Source organism: Corvus moneduloides, chromosome 1, assembly GCF_009650955.1.
Source record: "Corvus moneduloides isolate bCorMon1 chromosome 1, bCorMon1.pri, whole genome shotgun sequence".
Lineage (NCBI taxonomy): Eukaryota > Metazoa > Chordata > Aves > Passeriformes > Corvidae > Corvus > Corvus moneduloides.
In genome coordinates this window covers 50337143-50356252 of record NC_045476.1, presented here as the reverse complement: position 1 = coordinate 50356252, position 19110 = coordinate 50337143, and the positions used below count along the sequence as shown (strand labels likewise).

Genomic DNA, 19110 nt, shown 5'->3' with positions numbered 1-19110 from the left:
CCAGTTAAACATCTGGTCTCATTTCTACTCCAAATAATGTTAATAAGGATCTAAATGGAGGGGTGATACCACCTCACTGGCAAGTGGTGTGTCTGGGTGGTCATGGTTGGGGTAAGACACAGGTTGCCAACACTTTTGTTTGCTAGCGTGACTGGTTCTGCCTGTCCAAGCTTCTAGGGCCACATTCATTACAAAGCTTCATCACTCCAAGACCACCCCAGTAAAGACTGGGTAAAAAACTGCCTCCCCTCCCCCCCACCCCACAAAGAAATTACTGCATTTCTGATCTCCTTCATGTTTGCTGTGACAGTCAGGGCTGTCAAGTCCACGTTCCTTCCACAGCAAATCAGCCTAAGCGAATGGTGCAAGGCGAACCATGAACCAAATGTTGTCCTACAGACTTGTAGGGCATTGTTAGATGGAAAGGAGATGAATTACAAGCCACAGAAGTCACTGCTTGGTTTAGGAAGTGCAAACATTGTAACCTGGCTGTCCTAGCAGCTATGGAATACCTGTAGGTTACTGTTCATCCTTATCCAGTTATTATGGAGAGAAAACCAACTTGATCAAAGCACTGCAAACACTCAGGACAGTCTGTCCCTATGCCTCGTTAATTTAAAAAAACACCACACAACTTTATCTGATGATAGGAGTTAAACTCTTTATTCCATTCAGAGGCATCTGGCAAGTAGAGCTGCATTGGGGGGCACATTACAGATGAAAAATGATCCATACTTTGTGGATATTGAAATCATTTACAGTATTTACTTTCTAGCTATTCCCAAATACTCCAAATTACCAAGTCTCAATTGAAAAGAAAAACATGAGATACCATATTAAGTCTAGAAATTTAAGAGAGATGACAGTATTTAAATCAGCAGATGCAAATGCAGCGCCTATCTGTAAAGTAATTTTTAATGGAAAATAATGAAGTCAAATCCTTCTCAAATGTTAAGAAAGGAACGTCCGACTGACTTAAGCCTCAACAAAAATTAAAATGCTATGTACTTTCCATACTTCAGTAATTTTAAATTCATTGTAAGAAAAAAAAATTATCCTAAAGGCTAGATGAAGGTCACTGTCAAAAAAGGAAAAGAAACTCATTTTTCTTTGCTAAAACTACAACATAAGTTTGTGGTTTTTAAACCAATTAGTAAAGAAGAGATGCAGGAAAAACACTTCAGACCATTTTCAAAATTATCTAATCTGTACAACAATGATCTTTGGGAAAATTATCTAGTCTATGTAGTAATGCCTCTATTTCAACATGAACCTAAGAGGTAGATAACAAAATGATGAAACAAATGTTTTTGCTCGCTGTGCCCCTCAAATCAGTGCAGCATGGTGATTCTGATCATCTCATGCACAAAAAAACATCACAAAAAAAGGTTCAGAGGTAATAGCATGGCTCTGTCGACCACACACACACAGGCGCGCACGCGCACACACACACACACAGCAGTCTTTATGCACCATGTGTTGCCACATTTTTTTTTTCTTAAACTGAGGTAGACTGAAGTTTATTGTAGAAACTTGAATGTGTCACTATTACCACAATCATCATTCAAATTACATTTGGAAATTAAAAAATTTGGTAACTTTCCTGTTATCCCTGCCTTTTGACATTTTTTTGTTCTCCTCTAATGGTTGGTTGCAGAACGTGCATAAATCCTGCTGCATCTATTATAAGCCAGGCTAGAGAGGTTGCTGTTTTGTTTGTTTTTTTTCTTGTAATCATTTTCAAAACCTTCAAAGTGGCTTAGTGTGGCCCATAACAGCGGCTGGATATGTAAACTTAGCCTTTCATTATCTTTCAATGTGATCAAACACTGTTTGACCTTCCCCCATCGTGGTAACTGAAAGCAGTATGATGTGATCTGCAGACAGCAGAGACCCTCCTGGCCTCAAAAATGCTCCAGCAGATCAAGTGTTCTATCAAACTGAAGATGAAGCTTGCTCTTTGAACAAAATGGCAAAGTCCAAATGGGCTGCAAATGGTTAAATGTAGCATTATTAGGTAGTGATGGTCAAAGGCACAAAGGGTTCATGCATTCAATCAAGTAGCACAAAAAAAAAAATTCAGCCTCTTGCAGCCTTCTAAATTTTTCCCCCAACCCCAGCCTCTTGCCATCACTTCCTTGTCCTGTTCCCAAAAAAGTACCGTCACAAACTTTTTCATCCCATCTTAAAAGAAAACTAAACGGCATTGCTGCTATCAGAATGTTGGCATCATTCACTATCTTTTGAACATTCACTGAATTTTTTTTTTAAACAAATGATGGTGTTGAAGCCCTCAGGAAATCTGAGGCTGTGTTTTTTTTACCCACCTTACTCCCATCAGCCAGCAGCTAGAAGTGCTCTACTATATTTTTCCCCGATAAGTCTGTAGTACTCCTGGCTGGTGGCTGATCAAATTTTAATTTTTTTTAAAAAAATAAAATGCTCAAGAACTATTAGCTTTATAAAGTATACAAAATACCAAAAAAAAAAAGCAAAAAAGGAACAATTTCTCATTGAGGTACTAAATGCCTGAGGTAGTTTAGTAAAATGCATATTTATCTTTTTATGCCCTGGCCAACACCATTCAACACTTCCCTTAGGTTATTCATGGCAGTGTTATGTAAAAATGCAACCAAATTCTTTTTAAAAAATGCCACTTGTTTCAACATTGGGACTAACACTTAAACTCTTGTCAATACCCTTGCTCTAACCCTAGCCCACCCGCAATCCCACCCTCCAAATGTGTTTCTTCTTTTACAACTGGACCTATAAGAGCAATGCCTTTTCTTTGTTTTTTTTGTTGGTTTTTTTCTTTTCTTTTTTTTTTTAACCAGTGAACTCAGAAGAGAAAGCTTCATTAAACCAAGTTCTAAAATTGTTGGGGAATAATAAGAACAATAAAAAAGACTAACGAGTTTATGTTAAATTGTGAGAATAGAACAAAAGGGAAGTGAAGGGGTCCTTATTTTAAAGCTGGGTTTCAAAAGTTTGAGAGAGCCTAAAGAATACATTCTCAGAGACAGCGTTCAACGGTTGCCTGGTCCTCGAACAGGTGATTGGCTTGGTGGATCTTCTGCATAAATCTTCAACAGGTGCTCACCACCCGTCTCTCGTCGCACAGTCTGTCTTTGGTCTGGCATCTGTCTCTGATGGGCCATTTCCTAAACCTTTATTTCCGTCTTGGCTGAGGCTGTCCGCTTTGCAATGTTTTTTGCTGTTGCTGCTGCCTTCTTACCTGAGCCAGTATTTCCTGAATTTTTCTCTGAGCAAGCTGAAGGACACAAAGAAGAAGAAACAACCCATCATGATGCCATGCTGCAGTGACTGCTGTTTACAACCAACAAGAGATGCTACTGGGATTAAGAAAATCTGGAATAACTAAATCCCTAGTACCGACAAGCTCACTTGTTAATTAAAATGCACTTGGAATTAATCATGAAGTACAACCCAAATTTTAATTTTACTTCCCTTTTCACCTACCACAAGTACTCGCATGGTCAGTTTTCAGATCTGTTATATAGAAAGCATGAGAATTGGGAGATGACTACCAATGTTGAGATTACTGAAGCTACAGCCTGCATTTTACTCCTCAGGAAATACTAATCTTTTATAAGAACCACTGTTTTAATAAAAGAGCGTACAAATTTTTTATACACTGGGATATCCAGAAGGTCAGACTTACACGACTGCCCACCCACCTGATCTCCTTTCTGAACTACAAGCCACCTGTAGCAAAGTATCAAAAGAAATAAGTCTGAGTTAAGTGAAGGAAGGAATCTTGTGATCGTTTTATTTATGATATTAAATCAACAGATTGGGCAATGGGGACCAATTACATATATGGGTGTGATTCTTTCCAGATACTATGGGATGGCTTGTGTCTCTGTTCCTTCTGAATTTCAGCCCAATCACAACTTGGATTTTCTTTTGCTTTGAAAGTTATAGCAGTGCCAGAGCCTGCATAAATTGACTGAAGAATTTAAGGAGAATGTTTTGCATATGTAAACATGCAGTATTGTTATAAATCTCTCTCAAAGGCATGAGGAAAGTTAATTGCAGCGAGACAACCAGAGGAGCCTGGCAAGCAGTGCTTTCTGTATCCTGAGCAGAAGTCTTCCATCCCTTGGCTCCTGCACATTGCTATAAAAGAAAGACCATGGAAACATCAAGGCAATACAGAAAATCACTGCAGTCCTCCTACCTGGCATGCATAGAAGTGACCAGTTATTTTCACAACCACCTGATCATTTTCATCAGGTGTCTGGTCACGAGGGACTACAACTTCTGCACTTGTCAAGTTTTGAAGCTCATTTACCTATAAACAGATAGTACAAGTCAGAAACCTCTAAACTAACAAATGTTATACAACCACCAAGCCTCAAAGATACCAACCACTGAAACATCATCCTCTAAGCTACATTTCTAAAAACTCCTCACTAACAGAAAGCATCTTTATGCAGCAGCGTGCACTCTGCAAGATGAGCCTCTTGTGTCTCTTAACATAAATTAGCACCAAGTCCTCTGGGTTTGTAGAAGTGTTTTAAAGACTAAATACAACACACAGAAGGTGTTAAATACATGACTTAAAAAAAGCAAATAGATGCCACAGTATTTACAGTTGAGTTTAAAAGTGTAAGGTCAGAAAAATCATATAATAAAGGGAAGAAAAATGTCAGAGTATTTACACACTTTTCCTTCAAAAACCTCCACAAGATGGAGAGCTTTAGACTGAACAATGAAACGTTCTGTTTGTTCAAATTATTTTCAGCAGCTTATCAGGCTTCCATAGTGTTAAGTAGAGGTAATGTTAGAGTCTTTGTCTCATTTACGCTGATTTTATTTTAGAAATGCTTGTCATTGTGTAATTAATGTTTTAGATGAACAGCTTCTCAGACATGTTTGTCCTCAAACCTCTTACCACTGGAAGTAGTGGAAGAGGCCACACTGCCTCCTGACACTTAACCTACAGACCCTGTTGCACTCAGGATGGACACCCAAGACTGAACCATGTCTTGGCACATATCATCTAGCTCCTGACTTAACACCATGTGAAAATACTAGAGCACCAGCACCTCTTGAGGATTGAAAAATCTCAATTATGTTATTTTATACAACCAAATGAGCCTAAGAAATGCCATCAATTTAATTGAAACAAAGATGGATACATGTTTTTGTAATATTGAGGTCTGAACATGTCTTAAATTCCTACCACTTATTTAGAAATTAAATAAATCATTCTAAGATTGGCTTCAACTCCACAGTAGAAGAAAGGAAAACTTAACAAGCACACCTAAGAAAATAGCTCCCGCTTTAATGTAACATCAAAGAATTAGTTTGGCTAAAAGTTTGAGCTTTATGTATATATACACACCAGAATATGAAACATAACTGAGCAACACGGAGTTTTATTTCAGCTACTTACTGTTTTGCCTCCTTTACCAATAACTCTACCAGCAGCATAGGATGGCACTTTTATATGAGCCTCAAGTTTCACTTCTTCTTTAGGTCCAAAGAAATTTTCTTCTTTAAGTTTTCCATAGATTCTCCCTTGAGCCTGCAAAATTGCTTTCAGTTAGAGAATGGTCTTCTTGGAATCTAGTTAACATCAAGAAATTCCACAGAAAGGAGACACAATCCTGACATAGTGTTTTCCCTAATAAATATACTTTTTTCTAAAAGAAGTCTTTGTACCAAACTAGGAAGTACCACTGTCTAACTTTAAAGATTGCTTGGCAAACCAGGGAACCACACAGCAATTTAACAGGGATCGATATTATTCTGCTTTTCATAGAAATATTGCTTTTGAAAGGGACTATTGCATTTCTGTAAAGAGTGGTGGAGACAAGAACCGTCAGGCTGAAGTTTTTTATTACACCCAGAAGCACAAAATGCAATTAATTGACTCAGAAACCCATTCTTTTAAGGATGCAAAACTAAAAAAGCCACAACACCCCCAACAAGTCATGGGATAAAGACTCCAACTGGAGCAAAAAGCTTGCTTTTACAATCCATTACAACATATTGTTTAAAAATACATAACTTAGCACTTTCTTAATTTCCCAAAGTAAAGAGTCAAACTGCCCAGATCTAAATAGTACCATGGGAAAAGTATTATTCCAACCAGCACACAGTTCCTTTTTCTGGGAAACACACAAGTGCCAGATAGCAAGAAGAATGTCCGCTGAGAGAGTAAGGGGGGTTTTTTGCTGATTTTTAAAATCTGCTGATTTTTAAACACATCTATTTCCTTATTCACAGCAGTTCATCAGTGAATTAATGAGAAATGGTAACCAGATCATCTACTCTGTGGCTCCTAGATGCTTCAAAGGAGCTCCCATTACTGCCAAATTATAAAGAAAGATGGGATATGGACTTTTTTAAAAAAGATTGTAGATGGTCTTCCAACATCTCAAATCTTTCCGTTCTTGAGAAGGTCTTTAGGAAAGGAAACAACCTAACTAGGCTGCAAGCTCCTTCACAGTTTTAAATGGTGGCTGAAATATGTTTTCTACACTAGATCCCACTTCACTTTCATATATCCCAGATCCAAGGCAACAGAGTCATGCATGAATAGTGGTGTCAGAGGGATGCCTGAACTCTAGGGAGCACTGCAGGAGAGGCTCTGAACAGTGGCATGTTTCCTTCCCATGGTCTTGCTAACAACTAATCCTGCACACTGCAACATCCTCAGGCTGCAGCAGCTGAGGAAGAAAAGGATGCAGCCAGTGCAGCTACCGTGGACGTGAATCACAGGCAGCAGAACACAATGGAGTAAGGAAAGGATGCCAAAGTCACACACTCTGGGATAGCACTGCCTCTCCAAGAGCTCATTACTCATTTGAGCAGCAGCTATTCCCTCTTCAAGTTGTTGAGCACCAGCTTACATTCTTGGTGCCCCAACAACCACTGTCCCAAGAGAGGAGACCCTTCTTAGTCAGAGTTTAAGGAGAGCACAAACACTGTGTGGACCTGGCTGTAAGGCCAGCTTCAGGTTAACAGTGGTGATAAAAGGAAAGACTGAGCTCTGCCTCAAAGAGCAGCTAAAAGACTACAAAGGTCAGGAGCTGAATGAAGCCCCAAGGGATAATCCCTTTCCTTCATAAGACCAGCATACTCAGGAGCATTGACTGTGCTACTACATTAATGCACCTTTGCAAGCAGAGCCCAGGTGTAAAGTAGTGACTGATGGATGTGGTTTTAACCTATGTATGGGTTGCAGAAAAAGGACACTTTCCTCCTTGCATGATCCAGGTTGGAGAGAAGAGCTGCCAGAAGAGCTCTGTGGGACCCCCAGTTTATCCTGGGGAATAAACCTGAGGGCAAGCCTTTGTCTACATGAAAAGTTAGGATAAGGGATGCCCAGATTTCCTTTGGCATGCTACTCCTTGAGGGTCAGTCCACTGATACCTGATGAAAAGGAGTAGCCAGTATATGACTTTGTGTTGACCCCGTCCATGAGAGTACCCAATATGTGAAACATTCCATGTGGCCAAGCCCACATGCACACAGAAAATATCGAGGAGACAGAGCTTCAAAGACATGCTTTGCCTTCAGTAGCATCTCAAATGCATATGGTAACTGAGCAACAATCCCAAATGCATCTAATTTTTTATTACCACTACAAAATACCTGCCCTGATAATTTTCCAAAAATCCTAAAGGCATTATTGAAACTGATACCCCTGAAGTTTGTGCACCTCCTTCTTGCAAGATGCCCTAAAGCAAGAATACAAAGTCAAGAATGAGAACAGGCAAAAAAAATTATGCCAGGGTATAAACTCTCAAGTGACTTTCTACTTGCTCCAGGCCTCATTCTGTGAGGATGCCAGGCTGCTGCACTGAGCTGCCTGCATCACTCCTAGCACAGTCAACTCCCTTTGGGGTGACTACTTTTATCCCTTGATGTTTCAGGCAAAAGGGCACTCTATAACTTAATTTGAACACAGAGGGGATAATCAAGTTGATTATCTCCTTATAGTTGTAGTGGAAAAACAATTAGAAATCTTGCATTTATCTTAGAGCTACCCAAAAAGCATTTTCCATTTTGCACAAAACAGCAACCTGGGAAGACTTGATTTCATCTTGTCAGCTTTGTTATTTCAATTAAGCACACAAAACTGTTGCACATCTTAAGACAGATTAAAAGACTCAACTCAAAGGTGCTTGTAGATAGAAGAGAAATTTAGGAATGTAATATTTTTATGCTAGACTTGATTCTTTCTTACATGAAACACCCACCAGTTTTCAGGTGACCAGAATGTGGCCTCTAATAGTACTGTATTACTCATATTCCTATGAGACACCTTTCAGCAAAAGGAAAGCAAAACCCAAGTGTTTACTAAAATTCTGAATAAAGAGTGCTTGGAACCAAGAGTTTTGTTTTCAGTACTGTCCCTTATGGTCCAAAGGCCACTACATACTGACAAGTTTTTATATGTTTTACCTTGAACTGAGCTTCTGGAGGTCCAGTGATGATAACCATTCTCAGCTTAGCATCTGGTCCTTCAGCAGGGGCAATCTAGAATGGATAAACATAGCTATTGGTTATGTTTATGTCTTTTGAAGGAATAGTTTAAAGCTACCTCCTCCCCACTTCAGTCTCACATTCTGTTCAGGAGTGAAAAATTATTCGTTACAGCAGTAGCATCACACTTCAGTCATGACGGGTTTGTTCTCTTTAAAGTGCATTAATTAGCTGTAATGAAATATGGAGAAACTGGCTAAACCACCATAAGCAAATTTACTTCTGAAAATTAAAGACACAGCCACATATGGCAGAATCCCACATGGCATTTTCATGTGGCTATGAGTGATGTAAGACACGTAGCCTTCAAAAAGACAAATCTGGTTAATAAACTGAGATTCTCATCCCTACCCACCCCACTAGCTTGAATAGTCTTTCTAACAAGCTTTGCTCATTAGCAAAAGCTTGCATCCCTTCCCCTGAGAACAGAAGATCACTTTACTGTTGTAACTAATCGGATCCAAAACATTCCTCTATACCGGACAATGTGTGACCCAAATAAAAATTAAGCTCCACCAGAGCTGAGACAGAGACGCCTGTAGGGTCTTTAGCAGTTCATGTCACCACAACAGTAAGATTTCTGTGGGTGTTGTTCTCAGACTCCAGTGGCATTGAATAATTCAAAGTAGCCTCTGACATTCCGAATGAATCTTTTGTTTATCACAACTGACATTTCCATTGTTGCATCTAGTATTACATAGCTGCTGTTGAATGAGCAATATATTAAACACTACAGAATTTCATCTCAGCTGTTGGCAAGGGATGTTATTCATATTTAACAGCTGTAGTTTATTTCAGACAAATTACCAGTCACCAGGCATCATTTTCACTAAAGAATTTTGCTAAGGAAAGTTTATAACATTATTTGTATTGTACCCTAAGATGGAGAAGGCATTATATACTAGTTGTCTGGTTTGCATATCTATTTTTCATTATTTATGAATTCCAATTAGATATATCTAAAAATACACATAAATTTTACAGCAGTACATTTATATGACACGATGTGGTAAGAACAAACAGACTAAATCCATTCAATTCTTTGGAACGAGTATTTTAGAGGGGCAAAATTTCAGGGCATGTTTAGAGCAGCTGACTGAACAGAATTCAGCCTGACAATTGTCTTTCGTGTAAAGTGGACATTGTGGTTTGTCTCAGTCTCCTCTTGTTTTCTGGATGAACACCAGCACCTTCATTAAAATTTTAGGAAAAATATTTTCCATCAAGCTTTCATTATGTCTTATATGTGTCTCAGTGTTCTGGGACATATCTTGCTTTGATTTTCTCTTAGAATATCCTGTTCTCAGAAGCTGGGGTAAAATATGGCTGAGGGCTGCAAAAGAAACATATACCAACTAACATTTCAATGTCTGAAGGGGTAAACCAAGAGAATTCTGTGTTAATTTTGTCTGTCTGCCCTTGGAAAAAATAGTTATAGACATACAAATAATATACAAGTGGTGAATTTAACTTCTGAGATTTAACATCTTTACATTCCTAACCAGAAAACAACCAATCTTCTATATGCCAAGCCACAAACGGACAACTTGATACACTCAAACCCCATAAGGTTCATCTTTCATCAGGAAAGGCTGCTCTGGAAAGAGTTTATAACCAAGGAGATGACAATGGTTCACAACAGGTCCCAGCAGTGTAGCACAGGGTGGGCAGCAGGAAACTGAAATCTCTGCCTGTCTCTTTTGCTGCATAATTGAGTCTGCTGGAGTCCCACACTGAGCCTGCATTGCTAAGCAGTGACCCCCAGCACTGGGTCACAACCTGAGCTCAGCAACAGCCACGTGCACCTCTGAGGTGACAGCCTGAACACTGCAGCCTCATACAGAAGCCCAGTGCATCTGCAGGTTGGTCTTACATCATGGCCAATGAGTTTCTCCAGATCTACAAAGCTCAGCATGAGCACAGAGAGGATGCAGGAGGATGTAAAGTGCTTTCAGCTGTAACAAGCTACAGCACAACTCAAAACAAGCATTATGCAGACTTACTTCCTCCACAAAGTATGGTTACTGCAGTTTGGCAAGTAAAAAGTTACTCAGGCAGCACTCCCTCCAACTCTTAGCTAAAAGCACAGATTCCTTGATTCACAATTTATTATTTCACTCCAACATTATGACAGGGGGCAGGTGGTCCACATGAGAGAAGGTTAGAAGTTTTGAATAATTTACCAGTTGCCGTATTTAATACTTTCACACAGAAGCAAGCCTGTTGCTCCACATTGTTTTGCCAGATAACAGGTGATGTTGCATTATTTTAATAGATAAGTACACATACAGCTTCCCAATTTAGCAAGCATACCCTGTATCTGTACTCTTTTGTTAAGATTTAGTCTTATTTTCACAAAATTTCTTAGCTTTATTCTTAGTGAAGGAACAAAAGACCAGAGCTCAAGAAAACGTTTATCTGAATTTAAATTAACGCAGAAATGTTAAATGCATGGGGTAGAAGGGTGCCAGCCAGTAGAGGAAGCCTGAGGCCACTGTTAGCCAGATGCATGAGAAGCACTGGAAACTCCCTTTCCATTAAACTCTCTTCCAAGGACCAACTGAAGAACTAGTTTGGACGGGTTCTTGAAGGTCCAGGTTGTTTCACATTTCTCTCTCCACCTAGCAGTACCTTCCATACAGTGCTTAAATTTTAGATACAAGCTGTGGGAATGGAGAGGGGAAGAGGAAATTCATGTGATGCATCACAGCCCCATGCAAGACAGATTTGATAAAGAAATATTGACACCTCTCACTTTCTTCTGTTTCATTTTTCCCCTAAAAATATGATTATTGGTGCTCAACTAATGTAAACCATCTGGCTAGTATAACCACTTAACATTCTGCTCAAAAAGGATGGAGTTGGGCAGGGTGTCATTGGTTGACTGGCCAGTAAACGGATCAGCACTCAGCAAACCACACACAAGACTCGTTAATCGGGGTTCCCCAATTATTTTGCTCTGCATCCTTAGACGAACACCTTCCAAGCCAAGCTCAGCTTCACCAAGCTCAACTCAGCACAGCCAGCTCCTGCCCTGTGCCCCAGACTTGCGGCAGATCCCTGCCATAGCACTCGCTAAACACATCGCCCCTCTGAAACAAAAACAAAGAGGGCTGAGAAGAAAACAATTGTTTTATCTGTGCAGTAAAATGTCCATCTAACAGCATACTAAAGCTGAACACTGTACTTTAAACTTTTTTCTTTTTTAGTTTAGGCCAAAACATTATCTTTCAGCATAAAACAGCAGAAAATACTATTTGTAAGAAAAAAGTGCTCAAGCATCTGGAGAGGATACTTGTGGTTACAATAGCATTAGTGACCAAAAGCCAAGGCTTTCCTACAACTGCAACTGGTACTAACCCCTGTACACAGCCAAGAAAGATTTCACCAAATTGACTTAAGCTTCTATTAGAGGTTAGCCTCTGCAAACCATCTTGTTCTCAGCTACACTGAGGTGGTCAATACACAAACAGCTGGATGTTATACCTGATAACAAGGTAAACACGCTGTTTAAGGACTGACTGGCCCCAGGAGCTTGGAGCAGCACACGGGTGAAGTTACAACACGAACAATTCAGTGTGAAGCCATTTGAGCCTGACAGCCCAGACCAATCCATCTGGAACAGAGCAGGGGCAGCCAAGAAGGCAGGAAACTTCAGCTGTGCTGCTGTAGTTAGAAGGGGAATTTACCCCACCAATTTTCACTTTACCTAAAGCAAGGAGAAAGCCTTTAAGCACTGCATCATTAAGGCACAAGTCTGTTTCTAGGACCACCAAAGTCGTTTTCTTTGCAGCTTATATTTCACACCTCAGGAGACGTTTGAAAACATGCTTCTAATTATCTTGTCTCAAGGAAGATTAAAAGATGATTTATAAACAAATGTTCCATTTATCACATCACATTCTAAGCATGGAGTGGGGGAGGATGTTCACGAAAGCACGGCTTGTGCAAACTTGCTGAAAGCGTCACGTAGAATAGGCAGAAAGTTATAGTTGGTGTAATAATACCTTAATAGATGCGCCTGCAAAACGAGAAAGTTGTTTGATGTGCTGTCCCTGCTTGCCAATAATAGCTCCAACTGCCAAGGCTGGGATGAACAGATGAACAGTCTCAGACTCGGGCTGTTGCTGTGGGGAAGAAGGAAAAATGCAGTGAATGTTTTTGAACATTATAAATCAGATTGACAGGAAAATGGGTACAGAACAGGCATGCATGGAAATGAGGGGGAAATCTTATTTCCCCCTGTGATGTCTGAGTATTAAGGTCTGGCTTTTTCTGGGAATCACAAAATCCACAGAACATGAAAACCAGTTTGAGCCAAAAGAGGATTCTTTCATCTTGTATAAAATACTCACAATTTTAATGCTTAGAACTTTAAAAAACAATTGAGGTGTTGCTTTTTTGTGAGGCTTTCACTCTTACCTGTCGCTGTCTGGATTCTCTTCCACATGCAAGAGCCTGCAGGTAAGGCTACTACAAGCAAAGGGGCTACAGCCTGAGCAGGCAAACTCTAGTTTCCTAGTTATATTTTTTATTTTAGATTGTGCTGAGAGCAGTACAAAAAGCCTCAGAGTTACATATATGCTACAATTTCCTTTGTGTGGGAGTGATCTGGAATGATAGCCAGCTTGAAATCTGCCAGTGATTCCTCCTGTGTAACATTATGCAACAGTTGGAGCCCTGGCAGCCGTCCTCACACAGGCTAGTAAATTAAACACCGTGTTTCTTAGAAGTGAGAGGACCCCAGCATTGCACCCACTGGGTATCAGGCATCACTGCATCTTCCAATTGCTTTCAAGCAGAAAGCCCAGCTGGAGAGCATGCCATAATACTCCAGATCCTCTCTACGTGCCGCACAGCAGCGATCAAACTGCAGGCTCGCATATGCCACAGTAAGTCACAACTGTTTTACCAGCCTCAGAAGAGCCTGTCTCGGATGAGCGGAGCACCATCGAATACGCACTGCTGCACCATTGATCCATCCGCTTCCGTCGGGGTTGCCGCTCGAAAGCATTTCACACAGGCCTCTTTGAACTAGGAGGTATTTAAGACACTGCACACCTCTCCTTCTAAAGTTTTTCTTCCTCTGTGTAGCCCTCTTATGTATTTTCAAAATTAGTTTTGCTCATCCTCAATAAGACAAAGCACTTTTCGTGGGGAGGTCTTTTGAGACCTCATCCTTGCTTTCTCAGTACCCACCATGCAGACCAGCACGGAGCACCAGCAAGCAGAGCACATGGGACCAACCATGCTCATTTAGCTTTGCTCAGTAGTATATTTTGTAGGGATACAGACTCACCCAGAGAAGCTCACCAAACCAGCTTTTTCTATGATATTTTCAGAAAAAAACCCCACTGCTATATGCAACGCAAAGCAAAGATGCACTCCTAAAAACACTATCCCTGCTTACTTTCAAATTTCAGTAACTTCTTTCAAGGTTAAGTCCCTCAAGGCAAAGTCCCCCTGCATTAACCATAAACAAATCAGAATAAAATGCTTGTTTCCAAGTTTTATCACCTCATTTTCGGTAAACACAAGTCAACTGTAACCTTAGGGGATACAAATTCCAGGCACAGCTCCATGTACCAGGTGAAGAAACCCAAAAATAGGATATTGGGAACAGATACACTTTAGGTGATTGCAACAGTTGAACAGTTTACCCTGTACTTCCACACATACAAGGCATTAGGATTCTTAGGCATTTTATGCTGGTGTAAATCCACGTGGATGCAGCCCTCCACACCCAGCCTCCCTGGGTGCCTGGTGTGCTTTGAGGACTGCAGATCCAGCTGATTTTTAAGGCAGGCAGTGAGTCCCTGACCCAAATAACCAGAGCACCACACAAGTGGCGGTCTGAGACCAAAAGAGGAAATAACAACAATTAAGGAATGGGAAAAGGTGGGAGCACCCCTTTTATTCTGCCTACAGATCAGTTTAAAATTATCTCAAAACTACGCCCTAAAACTACATATTTGTAATGAAAGATACCAGTCACTTCAGTATATATGTTAAACCACTTTCCAGAAGATTACTCATATTCTCCTCCTATTATTACAAACATCCTGAGTGCTGTCATAGTAAGTCCTTTTACATGTTCACTGTGAATCCAGCAAGATTTCCAGTAATTTGGAAATGCTACTGTAGGTACTCACTTGATCTTACCACTACAAAAAACTGTTTCTAAATGGCTACAAGTTCATGAAGCATTTGGGATTTCCTGTTACGTTGCAAGGACCCATTGCTCTGGGTGTAGAAGCAACCCCTCATTCCAATCCTGACAGCTTAACCACCCCCTTGCTTGATCCTCTTCTTGACCCCTGCATTCAACTGTCCACACATGCTCCAGCTCCTGCAAAAATCCACTGCTGAAGTTTTCCCTTTCATATACTTCTCCAGCCTAATTTGTATAACACTGCTGCAAATCAAACATTTAACTTGACTTGGTTTTCAAGAATTTCAGCAGCTTCTACCTAAACCCACCTCCAGATACGTTTCTGTACCATAGAAACAAATCAAACTTCATTGTTTTTGTTTGCATATATTTCCTGCCTTCCCTCTGTTGCCCATCTGCCTGCTAAGCAGTTTCCCCCTCTTCTTCCCAAAGTTTGATTTCAAGCCACTTTCTTGGCTAGATTCAATTCACCACTAAAATTCCTTTTTGCTGCCTCACCCTTAAACACAAAACATCGGCAGCAAAGGCAACGGAAGACAGAAGATGTACATGTTCTAACTGTACAGTCAGCTCACTGGTAGCACCTTCCTCCCATCCCTCCTCATAGTTTTGACTTTTTGATACATTCCAAATTCTTTTTTCCTAAAGGACTTTTTAAAAATTATTTCTTATGTGACTGAAGTTCTTTAACACTAAACTTGCATTTTGATATAATAATGATACATGTTTATTAAGGAACAGTGGAGAATCTGTCAATATTTAACTGTTCATACATTGGAATTTTTAAAATTCTTGTCTGGAGTAGCACATACATGGCATATACATACAGCCAAATTCATCCCCAGCATAACATCACACAGGATTTAGAGAAATTATGTTATGCACGCTGGTTTTTAACCACTCAAAAACCATACTGCTCTTTCTTTTTTTTCTTCTGGCAGAAATCAAATCTAACTAAGGCTTTTGAGAGTACCACAACACCAAGTTCAAATTACTATCTGTCCATCTCCTTACCCACAATAATTTTTAAATCCTTTTGTATTTACTGGAAACCTATCCTGCAAAAGAAACACATCAAAACATAATGCAATGACTACACCACCCATCAATCTTACAGATGCTTCTGGGGATCTCAGGATGGAAGAAAATCAGCTATAATTTAATCTTACCCATGCCATGCCACATAAGTCACAGAGCTTTCCAGGAACTCCTAACATGAGTTATATCAGAAATAGATTCCTAGATGTTAAACATATGTTAGAAGCACTAAATTTAGGGAACTGATTTCCTACTCTGAAATCTGAGCTTCAACGTTCACTCCCTTAAAGCCAAGTTTGCTTAAACCTATACCTACAATTTAAAAGCCAAAATATATATATGTGTATATACATTTGACAAGAGTGAGGTCTCCTGGACAATTTTCTCCTCCTCCTCATTCAGTTTATTTTTTTCCCCACATAGGAAAATATTTTACTCAAAGTCAGCCCAGCCCTGGGAACTGACAGGAATGCGAAAAGAAAATCTTCTAAAGTAGCAGCCTAGGTTCACCAAGATGCGTAGTCCATACAACTACCCTAATTTGCAAGTAACCATCTCCAGCATCTGTGATGCACAGACCACCTCTTTTACCCCAGAAATATTTGCAGTATGGGCTCATGGCTAGTCCACCGTAGTAAGTTTGTCTTGTGTAGCTGTGGCACACAGATACCACTGAGATGTTCACTTAGATGGAGAATCTAGGTTGCTTTGGGGTTCTGTGTTTTCTTTGGGGGTTTTGTGTTTTAAGAAAAGAGCTCCAGAAGCCAAGATTTCTTAGATATAAGAAACAGATTCTTCAAAAGCATGGTGACCAGAAACAATTAATCCAGTCCATAAAAAGCTGTAAATACTTGCTTTGTTTCTGCAAAAATCAGTCTGCTTTAGTTACAAAACAGGCTTGATAAGGAATTTTTGTCTATATCCAGCAGATTTAACTAATGAAAACAATTTTAAATGGTGGTTTCATTCATTAATTGGATTCCAATTTCCATCCAAATGTTTCCTGATGAAAATCAGAAGTTAAAATTAATCAAGCAAAGAAGAAAAAGCACCATTCTTCATTTTTTAACAGAAAATGGGAAAAATACATTACCCAAAGCAAATGGCAAACTGCAGACTTGTATAAATAGAAAGATATATTCACTGTTAGCAAAGGGTAGCTGTGGCAGTACAGACCACTCTAAGGCTTTCAGAAAAGTAACTAAAGTACACATGTAAAATTTGATGAGTCGACTTAAATCAGATTTCCTTCTTGCTCATTTAAATCATGATTGGAAATGGTGATCTAACACAGAGATGGAAATCAATCTGCCCCCTAACACTGCCCCTGACACTAAGCAACTCTTGCAGCACACCATTAGCTCTGACTTTTTACACTAGTACAACTCTTTTTCCTGGAGCAGCTTGGATACACATCCTTCCATACCTCCTGCAAGTCCCTGAGCCCCAGCCATCTGTCCCTAAGCCTAACAGTCCATATCAACCATTTATTTTCTTTTTTTAATATTTCTCCTTTAAATTCCCACCACCTCCATCCAAGACATAGACTCATCTGTCTGTAAATCCTGTAACCCCTGGCTGCTTCCCCATTACACTGGGCACACCTGAAGCCCCTGCACTGCTGGTAGCATCAGGATTATCCCCTTCACTCCAGCCAGACCCTGCAGCCCTACAGAAGATTTTCCCTTCTGCTGCCTACCCTACCACGTTAACTCTTAGGAAACTGGCTTAGCACAGCCATCATTTCCTGGTTTCCAGAGCCTCAGCAGGAGGCAGGTTCTTCCCCTCCTTGGGATATTGCCACTTGTCCTTCAGCATGAGGGCTACTGCTTCACACCAGAGCTAGAAGCTGAGGACTCCCAGCCAAGAAAATTTGCAGATTCACTCTTCTTTCTACCATCCTTGCTTCCAGGGTTAGAAATATTTGTAGGCACCAACTGCCCTTAGAATAAAGTTGTGATAACTTTTCTCTGCCAATTCCTTGTGTATCAGTCCTACTGATGAACTGCAGAAAACCACACAGGAGGAGAGCTTTTCCCTTACCTGATAGATTAGTCAGAAAGAAAAGCATTCCTCCTCATCTCATGCTTGGGTAACAGCCATAGCACAGCCAGGCAAGAATTAAAGCTCAGAAAAAGAAAACGATGATCCTCCAGGTAGAGGGTGGTAGGTAAAAAAGCAGGTCCCAAACCACTAGAGCTGTGGGAGTGGACATTCTATTTGGAGAATGGCATATGAAATACAAAAACAACAACACAGAACAACAAAAAATACACAGAAAAGTCAACAGAGTTTTGCCTCCTCTGTTCTTCCCCAAGACGACACCTCCTCTCCTCATTTTGGCTGATGCTGCTGCTAAGTCAGTCCATAGCTCCCTCAGTCTCCCACAGCATGAGTGTGTGGTGTGATCTGCCCCGTGGCAGGGCTTATAAGGGAGCATGTTTGTTATTTATGTCCCTCAAGTTAATTTGAACATTAATCTCAGGCTTTTTCTGCAATCCTGCCAACGGTACAAAATTTTTTCCAGTCTCGTGCGTAAGTGTCTCCATAGACCCCTTGCTCCACCAAATGCATGTGGTTGGTAAACCTTTGGCAACATTTGGGATAAGGCTGTAAATCTTTAAAAATATTGTACCCACTGAAGTAAATAGGCTTTTAAGCCAGACATGAATGGGAGAAGAATCAAATCTTTGCTGGTTTCTAAGCCTATGTTTCATGTTGCAAATTAATTACCTTAGCATGAAGTATTTATTTTAACTCACAAAGTCATGTTATCCATTTTGAGTCAGCATCAGGTTTCTTAGTTGTGAAGGAAATAATTAAGACCTGTTTTAAGACTGCATGGAGCTACCACCTAGCCTGGTGGGATACTGGGTTTGGTTAGCTTTTTTTTACATAGTAAACAAATCCACTTTGTAAAAGTAAATTAATACAGACAGTAGGTGACTGCATTAAAAAGTCTTTTTTTTGCCATTCTCCCCCCTTCCCAACATCCAAATCTGCCAAGACAAGGCAGATTTACAGACAACTCATTCGGTCTTCAGAATACCCTGAGTTTGCCAGGAAGTGAGGTATCATATTATTCAAACCCTGTACCAGATCCAAAGCCAAAATTTAAACCATGTTTTTGCAATGTACTGTGAAGAATTATCCTGGCCCACAGCTGTAACAAATGCTCTTATTTATTTAGTAATAAAAACTTGCAGCAAGAGGAAACGAACATTAAGCCAAGTATCCTTGAAGACATTCAAGGATTCAATGCATTGATAAGAAATAAGCTTGAGATGATGGTGAAAAATCCTAGTGTGTTCATTTTGCAATAGTAGTGCTAAAAGTTTAAGCCTTCATTGGAAACAAGGGGCTCATTAAGGAAAACA

The 19110-nt window shown here is 40.1% G+C and overlaps 1 protein-coding gene across 2 annotated transcripts in view; it reads right to left on the bottom strand.

Moving 5' to 3' along the window:
- Nucleotides 1-1637: 1637 nt before the first annotated feature.
- IGF2BP3 (insulin like growth factor 2 mRNA binding protein 3) overlaps nt 1638-19110 on the bottom strand; it is a 112266-nt gene continuing 94793 nt past the window's right edge. For both annotated transcript variants that reach the window (XM_032109712.1, XM_032109720.1), the window contains 5 exons: nt 12531-12650; nt 8443-8517; nt 5423-5554; nt 4202-4315; nt 1638-3271 (listed from right to left, as the gene is read on the bottom strand). In XM_032109712.1, the coding sequence (XP_031965603.1) occupies nt 3170-3271; nt 4202-4315; nt 5423-5554; nt 8443-8517; nt 12531-12650 (543 nt within the window). In that variant the 3' untranslated portion in view covers nt 1638-3169. The remainder of the gene's footprint in view (nt 3272-4201; nt 4316-5422; nt 5555-8442; nt 8518-12530; nt 12651-19110) is intronic.